The sequence below is a fragment of the Venturia canescens genome, chromosome 10 (assembly GCF_019457755.1).
Source record: "Venturia canescens isolate UGA chromosome 10, ASM1945775v1, whole genome shotgun sequence".
Classification (NCBI taxonomy): domain Eukaryota; kingdom Metazoa; phylum Arthropoda; class Insecta; order Hymenoptera; family Ichneumonidae; genus Venturia; species Venturia canescens.
In genome coordinates, this window is record NC_057430.1 from 9,370,078 (window position 1) to 9,389,983 (window position 19,906).

At 38.5% G+C, this 19,906-nt stretch overlaps 3 protein-coding genes across 3 annotated transcripts; 1 reads left to right on the plus strand and 2 right to left on the minus strand.

Annotated features, from left to right (window-relative positions):
• Positions 1-3,944: 3,944 nt before the first annotated feature.
• Positions 3,945-9,066, plus strand: LOC122417191 (probable cytochrome P450 305a1). The gene is made up of 8 exons (XM_043430516.1): positions 3,945-5,300; positions 5,696-5,950; positions 6,224-6,461; positions 7,279-7,438; positions 7,537-7,654; positions 7,754-7,934; positions 8,014-8,270; positions 8,764-9,066. Exons 1-8 carry the CDS (start codon positions 5,210-5,212, stop codon positions 8,940-8,942), a joined length of 1,479 nt encoding a protein of 492 aa, XP_043286451.1. The 5' UTR covers positions 3,945-5,209; the 3' UTR covers positions 8,943-9,066.
• Positions 9,067-9,650: 584 nt separating this feature from the next.
• LOC122417189 (methyl farnesoate epoxidase-like) lies at positions 9,651-13,802 on the minus strand. Its single transcript, XM_043430515.1, has 7 exons — positions 13,320-13,802; positions 12,578-12,869; positions 11,912-12,156; positions 10,669-10,880; positions 10,484-10,570; positions 10,197-10,338; positions 9,651-10,032 (listed from the first exon to the last, which is right to left on the minus strand). The coding sequence occupies exons 1-7, from the start codon at positions 13,648-13,650 to the stop codon at positions 9,851-9,853; spliced, it is 1,491 nt and encodes a 496-aa protein (XP_043286450.1). The 5' UTR covers positions 13,651-13,802; the 3' UTR covers positions 9,651-9,850.
• A 2,736-nt stretch (positions 13,803-16,538) lies between these two features.
• On the minus strand, positions 16,539-19,546 carry LOC122417499 (uncharacterized). The gene is made up of 4 exons (XM_043431024.1): positions 19,415-19,546; positions 19,186-19,283; positions 18,509-18,884; positions 16,539-18,143 (listed from the first exon to the last, which is right to left on the minus strand). The coding sequence occupies exons 1-4, from the start codon at positions 19,436-19,438 to the stop codon at positions 17,181-17,183; spliced, it is 1,461 nt and encodes a 486-aa protein (XP_043286959.1). The 5' UTR covers positions 19,439-19,546; the 3' UTR covers positions 16,539-17,180.
• Between the last annotated feature and the right edge of the window lie 360 nt (positions 19,547-19,906).

Consider the following 19,906-nt stretch of genomic DNA (forward strand, 5'->3'; position numbering starts at 1 on the left):
TGGTCTGTCAGTCGAAGCGCAAATTTGAAATGAAGCTTTTAAGCCTTGTTGCATTGAAATCTATATACAATTGACGACAAATTTTCATTTTGAAATTTTAGTTGAAAAAAATGATCGACTATACACCGATTTCGTCAAATTTTTGCTAGCCTGTTACGTCCCAGTATCAAGCTGGACGCCCCACTATCACACGTATATCTCCAAATTGCCTTCATCATTCATCGATAAATAGTTTATATCCAATAGTATATTTAAACATATAACATATTCCAAAGAATCCAAACCACTCCAGAACAATACATGGATCGTAAACCGATACATCCTGTAAGACTCTGGACACTCCCGTATACCTTTTTTTTCTTCAACTTTCCATTTTCCCAAATTCTTTGAAACACATGTGCACCCCAGACGCTCCGCGACTCTCAGTCGCTACTAAAACTACCTGACCAGTACCGGAAACAATAAACATTCCTTATCTCCAAGTTTATTGCCTGCCTAACATTTTCCAAATCACACGAAAACTCCAAATCTGCGTTTCGAAAGTTATGTTTCTTACGAGTCCCGAAAATGCACGCTCCATATTCAAGTGGAACACGTGCAGATCTTAGAACTCCGCTCAACACACTTTCCCTAATTCTGAGAAAACCTCGCGCGACTTTTCCTCCAATCATATCTTCGGAAAAGTCTCCCCCATATTCAAATCCAATCACCAAGACAGACCACCAACTTTACGACCTATTAACCAATCCAAACTAAAAAACCTCATAGGAAAACTTCCCTCTACAGCATCCAACCCCCGAAGATGCATCTCTTCCTCTAACTTCGACCAAGTTAAAAATCTCTAGTTGTAAGTCAGTTAGCAGCGAACCTCCAAAAGACTAATATCGGACAACTCTCTTCATCTAAAATTCAAACTCATTTAAGGAGTTTCGGTACAGGCGATACAATGTTGCCATGCTAAACCATGCTAAAAACATAAAAAAATTCAAAAAGTTCAGAATTTTATAAAATTTGGTGAACATATTCTTTAGTACCAAATTTGACAACACAAATTTTTTAAGATTTTTCTTTTACACAGTTATCGAGTAATTGATCACTAAAGTTCACGTGTATAAGCATAGCGTTTCCATATATATAGGTATACATTCCGGGCATAAGAAATCTGCTTTAATGCGTAATTACTCGATAACTAAGTAGAAGAAAATTTTGAAAAAAATTGTGTTTTCGCACTTGATGTTGAAGAACATTATCACCAAATTTGATCAATTTCTTAATATTTAGACTTCTGTACCGAAACTCCTTAAGAGAACTCCGTACAATAACTAATTCACGATTATACCAAAACTATCTCAATTCTCAAAGCGTAAATAAGTGTAATAGTCTACCAATAAATTTATCAATATAATTTGTAGTGAACAAAATATCATCACACACTTATTTCGTGAAGCCATCGACACCGTTCCGTGATTAGAAATCTCTTCTAATTCACGAGCACAAAATCATCACAAGGTCACGTTTGCCTGAAAATATAACGTTTGTTACTCGGGCGCCGCATCAGTCCCAAGGAAGACTCACCGGCAGCGGTACTCAAACGTTACACTCTGCTTCTCTAAATCGGTGACTGTGCGTCCCCATCTAGTCCTCTCTCTCTCGGGACGTAATAGCCGGAACTCTGTCTTACTGAGCGATCGTTATATTTTCTCAATCAACGATTGCCTTGCCTTCGCGAAGGTAACCCTGAATCGTTTGACAGCCGAAGTTTATGGAGAAAAGTGTTGTGTTGTGCGGATATGTAACAAACATTGAACCGGGATTTTTGGAAACGATTGTTTTGTACAAAGAGTGTGGGCAGTGACAACGCTAAAAAGTGGAAAGCGCTCGAAAAAATGTGTACTTTTTTAATCGCGTATATTTCGTTTTTTTATACGTAAGTGAACAACAGTACAAATTGACGGTTTGTTCATTTACACCGTTTATTGAAGCGAGAATCCATTGGTTTATTACCGCTGGAGTTTCAATTGTTATTTATTGAACTACCCAACGACGAAAATCGTTGGACATCTATAGAAGAACCATCATTCTTTCTTCTAAACAATATAAATTGTTCATTTATTTGCACCACTTCTTCAAGCGAGAACCCAACAGTTTAATACTTTTGGAGATTGCGATTCTTCTTCGATTACCCAATGATAAAAACCGTTGGAGACCTATTGGAGAACGATCGTTCTTCCTTATAAACAATATCAATTGTTTATTTATTTACTCCACTTCTTCAAGCAAGAACCCAGTGGTTTTTCCCACTGGAGAGTTCAATTCACATGGAGCTGCCCAGTTAAAAAAATCGCTGGAGATGTACGAATAACTAACGTTCTTTCGTATAAACAATTGAAATTGTATATATCAGTCTCTCATCAAGTTTTTTATGCGACCACGAACAAGCGCACAAGAAACAAAGAACGCCGAGCCCGATTATCGGATGACGAAGATGATGATGGAAAAGAGGAAGAAATTAAACAGCTCAACGAGTACCAGGACTTGTTTCCAATTTTACTGACATCTTTGACTATCGTCGATAGTCCAGATACAGCTAGGTGCTGTTGACACGGCTGGGCATTTTGCACAGGGTACAGTTGCTACGCTTGGAGAGTTAAACAATAGCGAGTTGCGCGGCACAGTTGACACAGTAGAGAGTAGCTCTGGGTCGAGCTGACACCCTGCCCGGAAAACTTCCAGGATTATTGTTCCTTTTCCTCATCGCCGGCGCTGGGGTAGATTCGCTTATCCCCTCCAAGGGCTTGCACGGAGCGAATAAGGGAATGTGGGGCAAAGTGGGCATCCTAAGCGATTAAGCTACATGTATCAGTTTACATATGATCTTTCGTCTACTGTTGTGTCCAAAAACTGAATCCCCATGCTTATTTTCCATATTCTTAAAAAAAAAAATTATGGGGCAAAGTAAGCACCTGCTCCGAGAAAAAAAATGCTCAAATGACCATTTAAACTAATTTTCACACATGTACAATCAAATTGGAAGAAATTTGAATTTTTGAAAAAAAAAATAAAAACGGGGCAAAGTGGGCACTTCGTTGCGAGGAAAAATTTTTATGCCCACTTTGCCCCTTTTTTTTATATAATGAAATTTTGGTAAGAGGAAGTTATTAAAATTGTGAATGTTCGCGCTTACCTCCATTCGGCAAAACGCAACTCACATAGTAATCACCCGTCTCAAAATATGAATTGTACCTTTTCATGTGCGAAGTTGATTTGAAAATTAGTTTTAAGAATAAACATCATCCGCACTGTTCAAAATGTTACGAAATCACTGCATCACGTCACCTGGAAAATATTGAAAGAAAATGAGAAATCAAACACTGCAAGGAGGAGAATGCAGCCCCGATCCAATCTCACTTTCGATTAAAAATTCCAAATTTTTTGCCATTGGACCCATTTTTCCTTCCCTCATCAGAAACTTAGCTCTCAACTCTAAATATCTTTCTTTCACAGAAAACTATCTTTATCCCATTTCTTTCTTGACTATCTCGTACAAAAATTAATGAAAAAAAAAATAACTCACTGGTGGCTCGCGAAATTTTCTTTTACAATAAAAAAAATCAACAAAATCGAGAAAACCGAAGAAGCCCGCTAAATTTTCGTCATGTGCAGGTGTCCACGATGATGACGTTAGTTACCGATGCGATTTTTGTAATTAATACAAATAAAATAACCATTTCGTAAAATTACAAATTTTATAAAAAAGGTAAATTTTCAATTTTTATATTTTACATTTTTCAAGTTTTTCGTTTATTATCCCAAATTAATTGAGCAATAACACATAAAAACTTGTAGAAGTGGTTATGGAACCAGAATCTGAGTTGAAAAAAAAAATGTTGAAAATTATTTTTTTCTTCACTTTTGGAAGTGCCCACTTTGCCCCAAAATGTACAATTTTTCAAGTGCCCACTTTGCCCCACATTCCCATAGTGTTCTCTTATTAGGCAAACATCAAGGAAATATTGACTTAAAAACGTTTTAATGTTTACAAGTTCATCGTTTAATGGAAATGAATTATTTTTTAATCGACTGTACGACACACCGTAGCTTATGACGTGTAGTTTGATGTCTGCGTACGTTTTTGTTATCATAGTTGTTATTGACCACTTCTCAGCAATTTTCACCATTCAAGACTAAAGTAGTTTATCCATTTTTTTCTCAAATCAAGAAAACTTGTTAATGTTTCTTAGAATATATGTTTATACAACGACGAAAAACCTTTTTTAGAAAAAAAAATTCTTTACTGATCATTGAAATTCTTGACAAAACAACAAAACCTCATTCTTTTAGCATTTACCGTTGAAATCAAAGGTTAAACTTGTGACCTTCGTTCATCAAAATTAATTGCATATTTCATTTCAATTGTTCTATTGTCGATTATTGTCGATACTGAAAATCGTAAGAAACAATATTTCAATCGAGACGATATGTGAATGAACAACGGTTCAACCATTAGTTTCTGAAAAGTCATAGTGGAATAAAAAGAATGGAAATTCTTCTGGAATAAAAAGATTGTGGTCTGTGGGACGAGAAAAAATTTTGATAATTTCGATTCATAACCCACATGACTATTATCGCTGAACATCTGCTCTTCTCCTAGAACGATTCTTATCGAACACTTGTACAAATTCGAAAGAAGATCGATAAATATGTATTTTTGAAGAAATAATGTGGCATTAACGTTCAAGGTAAAAGCTGAAGCCAAAACGAGAGAGTTGCTTGAGAAATTGCAAGAAAATGTCTAGCTACTTTATTTCAGTAACTTTTTTTATTTTTACATATTTATGAAAGCAAAAAAAATGGCAACGATTATTCGAAAAAGAAAATTTGTATTATAATACTAAAGTAAAACTGTCGGTACTGAGAATAGTGAATAAAAGAAGAGCTGAGAAGTAGTATACCGGAATCGAGGTTCAACGGCTTAGTGTTTTTGAACGATGATAGTTGAGTGAGCACGTGCAAGGCTTCTAGTGTCAATTGAGTCCTCGTCGATCTCGTGACCAATTTACTAGATACGAGAGCGAGGAAGATATACAAGAGAAAAAAGGGTAGACCAAACTGGCCGAGGTATAATTTTAGAAGAGCTTGAAGTTAAGACTACGAGCCTTCTGATTACTCGAACGAGAATCTCCTCTTCGTCGAGTCCATTGTCACGATAATGATCACATTGATTTTACTCTCGATCGTTGTTAGTCTGTTGGCGTTAATCGTCGAATCGAGACTACGGAAGCATAGGCTCGTGCCACCCGGTAATTATTCACACAAAAAGTTTCATTCGCGTGTTAACGATTGTGAATTAAGGATTTAGTGACTTCGTTGAATTTTTCATAAATCTTGAGTGGAAAACCTGATTTTTTTTCTTTTTTTTTTTTTGGGAATTTTTTGTGCAGTTTTTGTGAATTCCGTCGATTTTCTCAAGCCTTAAAATAATTTCTTCAGGCAGTGTTGATATTTTCGTAATTGTTGAATCTAAGATCATTTTTATTTGAAATTACAAGTGCAGTGCAAGTAGTGACTTAATCCATGATTTTCATTCTTTAACTTTCGTGTACATCGTCGCTAATTCAGTGATTATATAAAAAAAACATTGTTCACTGAAAATATTAATCGAATTTGAGGTTGATATTGCTGATCGAAATTCCAGGACCTTTCAAATGGCCTCTCATCGGAAATTTTCGTTCATTTCGAAAACTGAGTCGTCAGTGTCGTGGGCAACACCGCGCATTCCTCGAGCTCTCCCGACGCTATTCAAGCAATCTCATATCACTTCGTCTCGGTGAATTAAATATAATTGCTGTATCGGGTTACAAGGACATACACAAGATTCTTGGTTCCGAAGAGTTCGACGGTAGACCGTGGAACGAATTCTCCAAAATGAGGAACATGGGGCTCAGAAAAGGTAAAAAAATGTAGAGTTTTGCTCCGATTTTTCAAAATCGTAAAAACGCATTTTTTCAAAATAATTGTGCTCTTGTTGAAGAAGAAACTACAAAATTTTTTCGTAGCAAAAAGAAAGTTATTTGTTTGATAAGGATCTGTAATTGAAAGAAATCGAGCAGATTTTTTTTCACCTACTAATATCCAAGTTTTTTCTTGACGATCCTCCCATGTGCCACTCGAAAAATGATACTTCATACAATCAGTGTGCTAATTGAATGAACTCATTTCTCAGGTATTACCATGGCTGACGGACCCGAGTGGAAAAAAGTTCGTGCTTGGCTCGTTAGATCATTGCGGCAAGTAGGATTTGGACGTGCCGAGATGTCAGCCCACTTGTGCGAAGAATTGGAATCGATTTTCGCGAAAATAAAGGATGGAGGCATTTTTTGCATGAGATCTCTCATATCAGCCGCTGCGGTTAATGTCATTTGGATCTTGGCTACTGGCAAAAGAATAACGGATGAGAAGAAGTAATGCGTATAATCATATAGTGATCATTTTAACAATTATTATTCCACGAGCTTGAATTTAATCAAAATACCAACGAATTCAGAACTTTTTTTTTCAATTACTCAACATTTTCGTTTCGATTTCACAACGTATTTTCGATTGCGAACAATATCACGCCGACAAAGTTGTTGATTCGATTTCAATTTTCACATTTTCAAATGCATGAAATCCGAGCGGTTTATGTTTTTCAACATAGTCAATAGGGTGATGCAAAAAAATCGATATATTTTGTTTTACTCGAGCTCCAATGTGAATCGTTAGTACATGAAAAAGAAATAATTTTCGAAAAATTTCAGATGAAGAAAAATGTTTTACGTAGAGTTCGAACCACTTTTTGATATTTTCCTGTTTTTTTCTCAAAAATGCCTAGCAAAAATTCATTTTTTTGCTTTCATAGCAAAAGGTGCTAGTGCTTCATGGAATCATAAATCTAATAAAATTTTGTCACTCAAAAAATTTTTAAGGCTACCCCGCATAATTTATTTCTTTTTTTTTCTGCAAATTTGGCAAATTGGTGACGAAATGATGAAATTTTTTGATCCCTCAAAAGTCTTTATCCCATTATTTTTCGGTCATATATATCTCAACGTATTAAAAAATGAAATTTGAATATTTTGGAGATTGTTATTTGTAAAATTTTTAACAAGAATTAATATGGAAACAATTATTTCGAGTAATCAGAAATGATCGTTGACATAGAAATTATCTGCGGAAATCCATTTTTCTTTTCCAATAAAAATCAAGTTCAATGCCATATTTGTATATCAATTCATTCAGACTGCAGCATTTCCTCAAGCTAATGGAACGACGAGCCAAGGCTTTCGACATGGCTGGAGGAACATTATCGGTATTCCCTTGGATCCGACACATAGCTCCCGAAGCTTCAGGCTATAAGCTTCTCGTAACATTGAACAATGAGATAAGGAGTCTGTTGATGGTAGATTTTGGTTGGATTTATTGATAAAATTGTTTGAATTATGAGACAAATATGAGTTTACAATTTCTCAAATTCTTCATGTTTCATTCGTTCAATAGGAAGTGATCGAGGAACACAAAAAGAATTATTCACCGGACGGAACTGCTAGAGATTTGATCGATATGTTTTTGGAAGAAATGTATAACGAAAAAGCAGAAAAATCACCGATCTTCGATGGTATTTTATCGGAATTCTATGAAAAATTAACGAATAATCGATGTCGAAAGCCAATGTGAATGAGTAAAATAAAAAGTGTTTTGGTATTAAAATTTTCAGAGGATCAGCTGTTCCTCATATTGTTGGATTTGTTGATCGCCGGTTCGGTGACGACAGCAGCGACTCTCGATTTCCTCTTTCTTCGGATGGCGGTCCACCAGGAAATCCAGCATCGGTTGTACGAAGAGCTCGAACTCGTTGTCGGACGCGATCGTCTTCCGGAACTGAAGGATCGACCAAAGTAAATATTTCCGGGGAATATTAATAGAAAAGTTTTTTGGCAGCCAGCACACAAAATCACACGTCGATGTTCCTTCCAGACTGCCATACACCGAAGCTGTGATGGCCGAATCTCAACGGATCCAAATGGTCGTACCAATCATTGGACCCAGACGTGTCATGCGCGAAACCAGCATCGCAGGTTACAGAATACCTCGTAATTTTTCTGTGCTTCTTAATGTTTGGAGCATTCACATGAACCCGGAATATTATCCAGATCCAGAATCGTTCCAACCAGAAAGATTCCTCAAAAATGGTTCATACGTTCCTGATGAGAAACTCATTTTTTTCGGGGGAGGTAATGCAAAAGTTTTTTCTTTTTATTAGGCGATATTGGAGCCAATCTCTTTCTTGAATTTTTTCATTTTTCCACTACTTACGTTCTCGAATACCTGATTTTTCTTCAACGACAATTCGTATAGGACACCTGTGAGAGTAACGAATTTATTTCATGGAACATCATTCAAGAATGGAAGGAATCATTGGAAAGAAATATTCAACAAAAACCCCTTTCAAAAATGAGATCAAAAAGTTTCTGTTCTAAGACAGTAAATATTCAGGGGTAAAAAATAAAAGATTGCGTTATTAATCAATCGATTTGCGCTATTCAAAAGTAGTTGCTCCTTCATCTTTGGTTTATCAGCTAGAACTTTGCAGAGAAGAATTCAAAGGTGTTACGCTTTTGTTTACGAACTTCGAAATCGTCGATTACACGACTCCATTGCGACAGAAAGACAACCAAGCGAGGATTGAAAAAAGAGAAAAGATAATGAGAAAATTACTTGTTTCAGGACACAGAAGATGTCCCGGCGAGGCGGATGCCAGATCAACTGTTTTTTTATTCTTGGTCAGTATTATACAGAAATTCCATATATTACCGAAGCCAGGACAAGGACCACTGGACGTCGAGCCCACTTCTGGTATTACGATATCACCGAAACCGTACGAAGTTTTACTCGTTCCTCGATAACGAATTCATGAATTCTAACTAAAAATTTACTTACCATCTGAGTTATCAACTTAGTGAGCTCTAACGAAAGCATATGATTCATTGAATTAATGGAAATCTCTGAATAAACAATTATACCAATTTATATGGTGCTACTGTCAAACATTTCTCAAGTTTCAATCATAGAATTAAGAGTATGGATCAGTCGCCTAACTTTACTTGGAATTTTCGTAATTAAAATTCTTTGGCACAGTTTGATCGATTAAAAAAAGGCTCTGGAAGCTACGCAGGGTGATGGTAAAAATGGGCTGACATTTTTATAATTTCGATCGGGCGAACGGTGTGGAAAAATTTCACTTTCAAAATTTTCAGCCATCTCTCTCATACTCACGGTTGAGGAAAAAATATAGAATAGCTACGGGACGAGTTGAATTTTCGTTATTGCGAATTTCTGCCCATTTCTCGCTTGTTTGTAAATATTAACAACAAAAACAACTACCATTTTTTACAATCGAATAATTTATTGGCAGAATTTCATATTTTATATGATTTATTGATTTAATCTAATATTGTACATAAAATCGACTAGATCTGAGTCTTTTTTATTGATGAAATTGTTTCCGAATACTTATTGAAACGTTCACAGCACTTCGAAACGTTCCGAACCCACAACAATTACGTCCATGCTGAACGGAGTTTGCTATGTTGGTAGAAAATTGCTGGAAAAATGGTATTATGGTGCTAAAGAATCGATGCTTTTTGGTGTTGAGAGCGCTTTTATAGAAAAGCGTGAAAAAAACTATGTAAACGACAACGACGAAAGTCCTTCGAGGAAAGTTTTTATTGCGTATTCGTATTTTTTAAATTTTCATCAATTTTTTGATTATTTCACAATTTTGTTTCCAAAAACAATTGAATAGCTTAGTGCCTTAAGATCTTGGTGTGAGCACGAGATGATAGGGCTTCGGAGAAATGACGAAACCATCAGTGCCATCTAAACTCGGTAACCCGTGGCTCTGAGAAACTTCAATATCAAAGTGATGCACGATGTGGGTGAAGAAAAGGAAAAGTGAGGCTCGCGCCAACGTCTCACCCATGCAACGCCTCTTACCTGTGAATACGAAATATACAATTTCGAAAAATCCACCATCAAATATAATGTTTCCGAGCGAGCCTGTTTGGCTATAAAAAGTCTTATCGAACGATGAGATTACGTAGAAAATTTTGGAACAAACTTCTTCAGGGAATAGAGAAATAGGAAAAGGAAATTGTTACCTAATCCGAATTGCATAAATTCATGTTTTCTGTTGAATTGACCATTTTCGTCAAGAAAACGTTCCGGATGAAATTCTTCGGGTCTTTCCCAAACAGCTCCGTCCTTGTGAGCACTGTTCAAATTTAGCAAAACTGTTGTATCCTGAAATTAGAAAATTAATTGAAAAACAACTTCAGTCAAATATGTTGATTGATTTAAATTGAGATTTTCATTCAAATAGTGTAATGAAAGTGTATATAATAAAAAAAAAAAAAAAAAACAAATAAGCGAATGAAACGATGCTCACTTTTGGAATGTCATAACCTTCAAGAGAAACGTTCTTCGTTGTGCTGTGCGGAACGCCGAGAGGTGTGAGAACGAGAGTTCTCTGTACCTGTAAAAAAAAGCGTAATAACCCACAATTATTTTTACACAGCAAAACAAAAAAATCGTAATATAAAGATGAAAAATGGATTTTGGGAGATTTACGACCTCGGCGAGAAATGCTTCGACTCTGGGCACACGTGCCGCATCCGCAAGTACGGGATCTCGATCCCTACCAACTACGCTGTCCAAATCCGCTTGCATAATCTTCAACCATTTGGGATTACGGGCCAGAAACGCGAACGTAATTGCCAGCGCATCTGTCGTGGTTTTTGAACCAGCCAAAAACAGGTCAAGGCACAATACCACGATATCTTTGCCTGGAAAAATTCACAGTATCCCGAATTGCGAAGTCATTCAATGAAATCATGTCGTTTCACGAAAGCTTTTTATGCTATTTACACTTATCTCGTCTTCCTATTTCTGGGCGTATTTTCAGTCCAATCATTTCCAACGTTTATAATTGGCTTCATGGCTGATCCGATTTTATGGAGGTTTGATTCAAAGATCATTTAGAGATCATTTAAAGATTAAGGTAGATCATAACCGGAGGATCGTATTTTATGGGTGTCTAAATTGAACCGATTTTTACTCTCTAATTAAAGATATAACCACTTCAAATTAATGTCAGAGTTGCTAATTCGAAATTTTAAATAACTTTTTCAACTTATCTTGTGACGAATGAAATTACAAGCTCTTTATTAATCGTGGGTCCATCACTGACTGTACTATAGTTTTTTATATAAAATATCGCATTAGAGATCGCAAAGGGAAAACACAACGGGAAATGGATCAAGAAAAAAGTATTAATAACAAACAAAAGGCTATGACAGGTATGGGCCAAAGCAAGAAGAAACAAAATGCCGAAATAAGCAATGTGAAGTTATACGAGTGCTCATTATTACCAATTTCATTCAATCTTTATAGTAAGACAATTGTCTCGAATTTTTTCCCAAACCTTCATTATTTACTTTATTGTTATTGTGTATTTTTTCATAAACTTCGTAAGAAGCGTTCATTCATTGTTTAAAAAGACAAACGATTTTTTATCCATAGTCCCTATAACCCTGTGTACTTTCTTCATATTTGAATACGTTTATCTCAATAATCAATAAGACGAACCCTTTAAAATTTAATACGTGTGTCAGTCGACTAGGCATTTAAACTCTGTGTAAATGTCAAGACTTTCTTAAGAAAATCGTTTCGTGCATGAACCATCTTAAATTTAATTTTGAGATGAAATCGTTGACTGATTTTTTTTATCAGCAATTTCCGTCTTCCATTCTCAAAGCTTTCAATATTAAACGGTTTTGGGATTTAAATTATTCTCAAAGCTGTTTTATACACTTACGATCGAAAGTCTGTGATTCGGGATCGCTTCGACCTCTTATCATCTCCGATACACACGCATCTATAAGATCATTAGCTCCATGATTATTCGATCGCGCGTCCGCTTCGTGCTTGTCAATTTCGTCGCCTATGAATGCCCACAGTTTTTCGAGGACTGAGATCAAATTGTTGTAGCCACACAGCTCAGGAATGATGTAACGTAATACTGGAATTTGTGACACCAAGCCACCGAGGGTGTCAGTTATTCTGGACAAAAATGTTTCCACATTAAAGATGTGAAATGAAAAAGCTACAAATTTGGATAATTTCTAACGAAACGGCGATGAGTGCGCATTCGGGGTGAGATCTTAGCGACTACTCAAATTAAGTGACTTCGGGCGAAACCACTACTTGGATCGGCGATCGTTTGGGCGTCCTCGCGAATTTTCGACTGAGAGAAAAACACATTTTTCGCTGATTTTTTCCATGCAAACTAACTGGGTTTTTCTAGATTCTGGCAGTAGTTTCAGCGCTTGAGAAATATGAATTTCAGTTAAGTAGAAGCCAGTAATGAGCTAGGTTCGTGAAAATCCTTTCAGGTGAGACGAATTTTGCAAGAATGAGTCAACTCCTGATCTTCACAGAAAACCTTATTTTGTTGGAGCAATGCAAAAGCATGGAGTCTTACCGAAAAGCGTCGTGGACAACTCGCAATATTTCCTGGAGATTAGCGTCGTCGTACGAAAATCTGTGACCTGCGAGCATCATCCACAGGGCATTTAAAACACCAACGTCAAACGCCGAATGCATCTCCACGGGCGTTCCTCCTTTGCCTCTTTCACGAAGATTTCTCACGAGATCTTGTGCTTCAAAAGTCAAATAATCGTGCATCGAGGCCTGGCCGAATCCGAAAGCTCGAAGATATTTCATCGTGAAACGTCGATTGTGATGCCACGTTGCTCCTTCGGTGAATAGAACGCCTTGATTTTGAACATTTTTTTAGTAACTCGAAAATCGTATTCACAGAAAAGAATTACTAGAGTTTTGTCGCTCATTTCATATTTATAAATGTAAATATTCGAAGCACCATTCACGTGAAAAATATTTTTTTCATTTCCAATGGACATAATTATTGTGGAAAAAATTCCGTAATAAACTCGTGATAAACTCGTTGAGAAATGGAGAGTTTTTATTTAATTTCTCGTCGAAAAAATGAATTCTATTATGCGAAAGTATTTTTGTCAATTTCGAGACTGTAAATATATTTGCAAAAAAACCGAATACACTCGAAATAAAATTGGTAAAAGTTTGAGAGGAGCCAATACGAGTTACAGCGAATTCAATATACTGAAATATTTTAATTACTTCGATTACTTTGTTCTTTTCACTTAACAAAGGTTTTTTTTTTTAATATTTCGACCCTCGCTCACCTGTCCTCGCACCGAAAGCTCGAACTCTGAAGAAGAAGCCATCGGGTCGGCCGTTGAACTCGTCGGCGAGGAGGACTTTTTTAACGAGCCGCTGACTCGATACGACTACGAATTTCTGATTGCCCAATTTCACTCCGACAATGGGTCCGTAAGTTTTGGCGAGTTCCTCGAATGCCAAATGAACGTAGCCGTGTTTTGCCCGCAACCGTTGAAATATCAGGAGGCATCCGACGAATGGAAACCAAGCTGGACCTGGTGGAAATCTTCGGGGCTTGAGGCACTCGTAAAAGCAGAAGAGAACACTCGCGAGGAGGATGAGCAGAGCGATCATCGCTGACGAGATCGAGAAGTGCACTGCGGCTTGAGATACTCCGAGCTTCCAAACCCTCTAATATTTTTTCTTCTTTTTCACTCCGAGAAAGAAAAGTCTCTAACGATATATTTTTTAAAGGTATGGAGGTTACATTGATGCCCCTAGGACGATAAGATCGTAGCGGGCCCGAAAGAATTTACTCCCGCATGGACCCATCGACAAAACTCTACTTTTTTCATTGTCATTATTCATGGGCTTCACAGATCTTGAACCGTTGGAAATGTTTCTCACCGTCCCCCCTCAGACTTATCCCGAGAAGACTTTAATCTTTTTCAAACCCTCGTGTTTCTATTTTTAGAAAATGCTGACGCTGATGGCGCGTTTCACGCTCAATTCACGATTCATACGCCCTCGTTGAAGTAGCCGGGATTCGATAAGCTTTTCATTGAAAATGGTTTTTTTTTATCGGAGCTATCGAATCGGAGAAAATTGTTGCTTGTTTTACCAACGATTGAAAAACAATTTTTGTCTTCTGCTTCCAGAACTCTGGAAACGATGGCAAAACGGGACACGTGGCCTAGTCTCATACATTTTTTTTGCCTCCACGACCGAATTCAACAGCCAAGCGAAACGAATCGAAGAAAAGTCTGAATACCTGCGTGCATCGGTAAAAAACGTGGCGCTCTCTAAAAGCTGCGAAGTAGCGGGGCACAATTTAACGTTCGGAATAAAAATTCTGCGCATAAAAAACTCCCGACGGAAAGGAGAGTTCGAGTTTTCGAGACATCGATTACTTTCCAAGGAGTTCCACTTCCGGCTAGAGAGATTTATTCCATGATCGAGTCGCAAAAAATTTACGGTCGCGATGAATCGTCACTTCAGACGTTTATTCGTGCGGAATGAATCGTCGAACCAGTTGAAAATATCAGCGATCCATTCAAATTAGTAAAACGTTAAGGAGCAATAAATATCGCGTTAGTTTAAGCAGGTTTTCTCGCAACTCCTGTGAAAAGCTCAGAGAAACCATTCGCACTCTCGGTTCCGCGGTGACAATTAACGTATTTTCTTTTTCCTTGTTGGCGGAAGTAAAATTAAGTCAGTAGCTTATACTTTTCACTATATGATTTACCTATATTATGTTGTTCAATTAGCGAACCAGAAGCGGCACAATAGCGACACTCCGGCACGAATTTCATCGCGTGCTCGAAAGCAAGCGCTGCGCAAGTGCTTTCAGAAAAATCAAGAGTTCGCACGCTTCTGAGGCAGCTATCATCGCTCTGCATCGAGAAAGTTTTATTTGGTAAAACTTTAAATTGGTTATTCGATCAATCAGGAGTTAGTACGGATGCACGAAGATCATTTATCTGTATTTTTCTTCTCAGCAGTGTGTAAATGTTCACTTATCAGAAGATCATAACCGTAATCTGGCATTTTTTTTGTAAAAAAAAATCGAAAGTACTTGAAAAAAGTGAATTTCCATAAAATTTATTTAATTTTTTTCTCATTTTATAAAACTATGAAATGTTGGAAAAAAACCAAAACATTTGTCGCTCCAATTGATTCTTCGAGTTCGTTTGCGCAATGACAAAACTTTCACTACAGTCCCATACTTTTACCTCGTTGAATATGTCCGTCAATTTGATATCATATTCGGTCACGGACTGTTTGCAACGCTCGCATGAAAATAAAAGCTGATCAAGAACAAATTCGATCGGGGAATTTTTTGAAAAATTCCAACCACCGGAAAAATCTTTCATCACGGTAGAAACTGCGGTTCGAATTCACATCGATATTTTTTCGTACGTCGCGATAAGACTGTACAACCGAAAAGATACGAATCGCGTCCTCATAAACCGGAGAGAAAGGAACGATGAATCTGCACTGAAAATAATGGCATTTTCTCTGTTTCCAAGGTTTCCAATTTCCTTATAAAGCTTCAGCGTAGGTCTCTCGGGTCGTATCGACATGTGAAACCTTGAAACTATACAGACAAACCGCGTACAACTTTGTACAAAGATTTGCACACGAGACACGAGGCAGTGCAGTGACTCTTACACGAATTAATTTATATTACCGAGTGTAGAGCTCGGGGACGTCTGAGTCGAGACTTGGGTACTTTCACTCGAGACAAACCGCCTGGTCGTGCGCGCGAGTTACACGTCGCGTCGTTAACCTTATATACGACTTGTGTGCACGGATGTGAACTCGCTTATACGGATTGTTGATAAACTTGATGATTTTTCGAATCGATCAATTTAAAGGGAAGCAAGAAAGTTCCATGTTTTTCGATTCAGTTATTTACAATTCTGTCAATATTTGTATGAACTTGGATTTTTTATTTACATTTTTTCAACTGAAATTTTCTCATTGCTGAGTGTCATATTCACGAAAAAATGTTGAATTTTTTATATCTTTCAAAAATCATTTCGCGAATGTGCGTCATTCTCCGGTGAGTTTTGAGCCTGCGCTCGAGCGAAAGTTGAGGAACAATTTGCTGTGTAGGATCGAAGTGCATCAACTTTCAATGACCTTTCAATAAGAATTATTATCTCAATGAAAGATAGAAGATTGAAAATATGAAAGAAAAGCGATTGATAAAAATCGAGCCAACGAAATTCGATTGACAACGAAATGTCGTGAGTATCGTTATACGGCGATATGGATGCGACGACTTTGCAGCTGGCTCCCCTACTTTCTCTCAGGTTCATTGTCGATAGCTCGGTCATTAAGTTACACGGTGAATATCCACGAGCGTATGCTTGTGAGTAGTGCGTGCGTTGCCGCACGATCGATCGACATTGAGCCGGTTTCTCGATCTCGATCCGTAAAAACGTATCCGCGAGGAGAAACGAGATATTTACGAATACAACATTTCTTTTCTCTTTTTCTTTTTTTTTAACAAAAAATATAATAAAATCGTTTTATTCTCAACGGTATCAAACAACAATCGTTCAAAACAAATAACATGGTACGTCGATAATTTACAAAAAAAAAATCGTGAGTGTTCTACAGGGCACAGAAGTGGCGCGAGTACTTGACTTTTTATTGTCATCCCGCCGACCACCGATCTCTTTTTCTCTTCCATATTTCCTGGTTGGCCACGTTCTTCGTATGGTAAATTAATCGGCAGCCTTATTTCATATCTACATAATAATTACGATTAAATATATACATGGTGGACTTATATTACACGGTTCTTTCGTACTTTTGCTCTCTGCCCATGAGGCTACTAGTCAAACGTCACTAATCTCAGTTCCTTCGTACAAGTTGTTTCTTCCGTTTTGGTTTCTCAGTCGAGCCATCAAAACACTAGTTCTCGTTATTCGGAGCAATCGGTTTGACCGTACAAACATTGAAAGCGCAACGTTCCAGGGCTTTCCGGAGGTTCGAATGATCGAAGTTCCGTTGCGCTTGCGTCGTAGGACATAAACGGAGAAACGGATCGGTCGCTAGTTTTTTTTTTCACTCTGCAATATCCTTACGTTGAATCCTTGAGATAATTTTGTACAGCATCAAAATTGTTTCATCATCGGGGAGAAATATTCTGTTTAACGAGAAGGGAACTTCCAAGCTGCTGCGGGATCGCTTTGGCTCGGGTCGACCACCGGTGGAGGGACGAGATCGTGAGTGATTGATGCATGGCCCTGAGCCTGCTGCGCTTCTTGCTGCTGTATCAGAGAATCTTCTCGTCTCAATTCAGGCTGCTGGTGTTCTTGCTGCAGCAAGGGCTGTTGCTGCTGCTGCTGTTGTTGTTGCTGTTGTTGTTGTTGTTGCGCTTGTTGTTCGTTCGGCCTCGGAGCGTAAGGTAAAGCGACGTTGTTGCTGGCCTGTGCCTGAATGTCCTTTCGATCTTCCCATCCATGTGCCGGCTTGTGGTGATGGTGATCTTCGCTCGGGAACCATTCGCTGATCCACACAGGCTTCCAGATCTTCTTCCAACCAGGCACCCATATCTCCTTCCATGCTGGTACCCAAATCTGCTTCCACGCCTCTTTCCAAACCAATTTCTTGTCCGGTACCCACTCCTCCTTTTGCTCAGTCTTCCAAATTTGTTTCCACGCTTCTTTCCACTCGAGCTTCTTGTCCGGGATCCACTCGAGCTTCTTACTCGGCTTCCAAATCTGCTTCAACTCCTCCTTCCACACGAGCTTCTTGTCATCGACCCAAATCTGCTTCTTCGCTGGCTTCCAGATCTGCTTCCACTCCTCTTTCCATTCCAACTTCTTGTCCGGTAACCAAATCTGCTTTTTCGCTGGCTTCCAGTACTTCTTCCATACCGGCTTCCAAACCACCTTTTTCTTCCAGAGATCGTGACTCGTGTACTCCCAACCGTGTGGATCTTTACCCAAATACTTTTCACCCGGAATTCCAACCTTTATCAACTCCGGCACCCACAGCTTCTTCCATGCCGGCACTTGGATCTCTTTCCATGCTGGCACTTGGATCTCCTTCCATACTGGTTTCCACACTTTTTTCCAATCCGGCACTTGGATCTCCTTCCACGCTGGTACCTTTGGTCGAATGAAACATTTCAAATTACTCCTTAACTTCCAATTTGAATCAGTCGTTGTGATACTTTTGTCTTTTCATACGAGAACGATGAGAAAACAAACAATTCATTTCCGCGTTACACGTTACAGTGAGCACAATGTTGCATTTAATCCTTTAAGATTCAGCGAGTCCCGTGACTAGCGAGATATTTAGAAAGTGAAGAATTTTTCTCAAGAAAATGATCATTAAGAAAAAATTATTCCAAGTCTTGGAATTGATGAGGAATCCATCGATTTCTACATGAATTTGGAGAACTCGGTGCATAAAAAATATTTATTTTCCTTCCATGAAATTTGAAAAATTACTCGCAAAGAGATTGCGTTACCTTTATAGGTTTCCACACTGGTTTCCAAACCGTTTTCCAGGCAGGAACTTGGATTTCCTTCCAAACAGGCACTTGAATTTCTTTCCACACTGGTTTCCAAATTTTTTTCCACGCCGGCACCTGAATGTCTTTCCAAACAGCCTTTGTGGTGGGTTCCCAAACGGGCTTATGGATTTTTTTCCACGCTGGTTTCCAAATTTGTTTCTGTGCGGGTTTCCAAATTTTTTTCCAGCCTTCTTTCCAGATGAGCTTCTTCTTCCAATAGCCGGGATCATGGTGATCATCGTGATGCTCCGCGTGGTGTTCCTCATGGTGCTCGATAACGTCACCACCTCCATCACCTCCATAACGCTTTTGAGCTTCTACATTACCGTAGCTGGAACGCGATAAATTACTTTGGATTTTTCATCATTCGCTGCTTCTTAGATTCTCGTGAGAAAAACCGAGATTGAAAAAAAACTGGTAAGAGGTGACGAATCATGAGTTACGTTTCTTTCAGTAATAATCTTTTGGAAATACGCTGCACTAACGAAACGTGGTAACTATTTATTGTTATTGAAAAAAGGGAACTTTGAATATCATTCGTAACAGTTTGATTGTGGAAAAGAGCGTCCCCTGACGGTCCGCTATGTTGGTTGCAGCCAAAAGGAGAACAAGAAGATCGGACGATGGCTTACGGTATCTGTTGCTGTTGCACCTGTTGAGTCTGCAACGAAGTCTGGTCGAGGGCCTTGCTTGTAACAAGAGCGACCTGCAGTAGCACTACAATAGCAACCTGTAAAACAATAAAATCGCAAATAATTATCCGCATCACGAAGTAAGGATCACTGTTGAGTCACTAGTCGTTGGTGAGAAAAATAAACAGATAGAAGGGCGAGAAGAATCAAGTGAAGAACTAAAACTGACCGCGATTCTCGGACGGAACCTCATATTGTCGGAGCAGCGGCCCAATTGGGACCGGGCACGATCTGTCGTTCCCTAGTTGCCGGAAAACTCGGTTAACTTCGTTCAATCAGTGGAACGTCGTGGTTATATAGGCACGGTCATCCGACTCCCCCGTTTCGCGGGATTTTCTAGTTGTGGTAGTTGGCTAAAGGTGGCGGATTCGAAGGTGGTGGTGGGCCCGATTGGAACGAGCTGGTAGAAGCGGTGGTGGTGGTTCGTGAAATTGTTGGTTTCGCTAGTGCAGTGGAAGTGGCGATGTTGTCGATGTTTTCTTTGGGCCTGCTCGTTTCAATGTTTATGTGTATAAAGACCGTCACACATGTTACACACTGCCAGCCCACAAGTTGAGTTCGGCTCGTGCTACCGCGAGTCTTTCTCTCTCCCGGAGAAGGTGGAAGTGGTGGAGGAACCCCATCGGTAAGTTCCGGAGCTCTTTCGTTCCCCCGAACATTT

Coding starts and splice junctions, on each gene's coding strand:
- LOC122417499 (XM_043431024.1), bottom strand. CDS start 19,438: ATGAGGTTCCGTCCGAGAATCGCG. Junction 18,885..19,185: donor GTGCAACAGCAACAGATACC/GTAAGCCATCGT, acceptor ATCGCGTTCCAG/CTACGGTAATGTAGAAGCTC. Junction 18,144..18,508: donor CAGTGTGGAAACCTATAAAG/GTAACGCAATCT, acceptor ATTCGACCAAAG/GTACCAGCGTGGAAGGAGAT.
- LOC122417189 (XM_043430515.1), bottom strand. CDS start 13,650: ATGATCGCTCTGCTCATCCTCCTCGCGAGTGTTCTCTTCTGCTTTTAC. Junction 10,881..11,911: donor CGAATCACAGACTTTCGATC/GTAAGTGTATAA, acceptor GAATTTTTCCAG/GCAAAGATATCGTGGTATTG. Junction 10,033..10,196: donor ATTTATGCAATTCGGATTAG/GTAACAATTTCC, acceptor TCGTATTCACAG/GTAAGAGGCGTTGCATGGGT.
- LOC122417191 (XM_043430516.1), top strand. CDS start 5,210: ATGATCACATTGATTTTACTCTCGATCGTTGTTAGTCTGTTGGCGTTA. Junction 5,301..5,695: donor GCATAGGCTCGTGCCACCCG/GTAATTATTCAC, acceptor TCGAAATTCCAG/GACCTTTCAAATGGCCTCTC. Junction 7,935..8,013: donor GAACTGAAGGATCGACCAAA/GTAAATATTTCC, acceptor TGTTCCTTCCAG/ACTGCCATACACCGAAGCTG.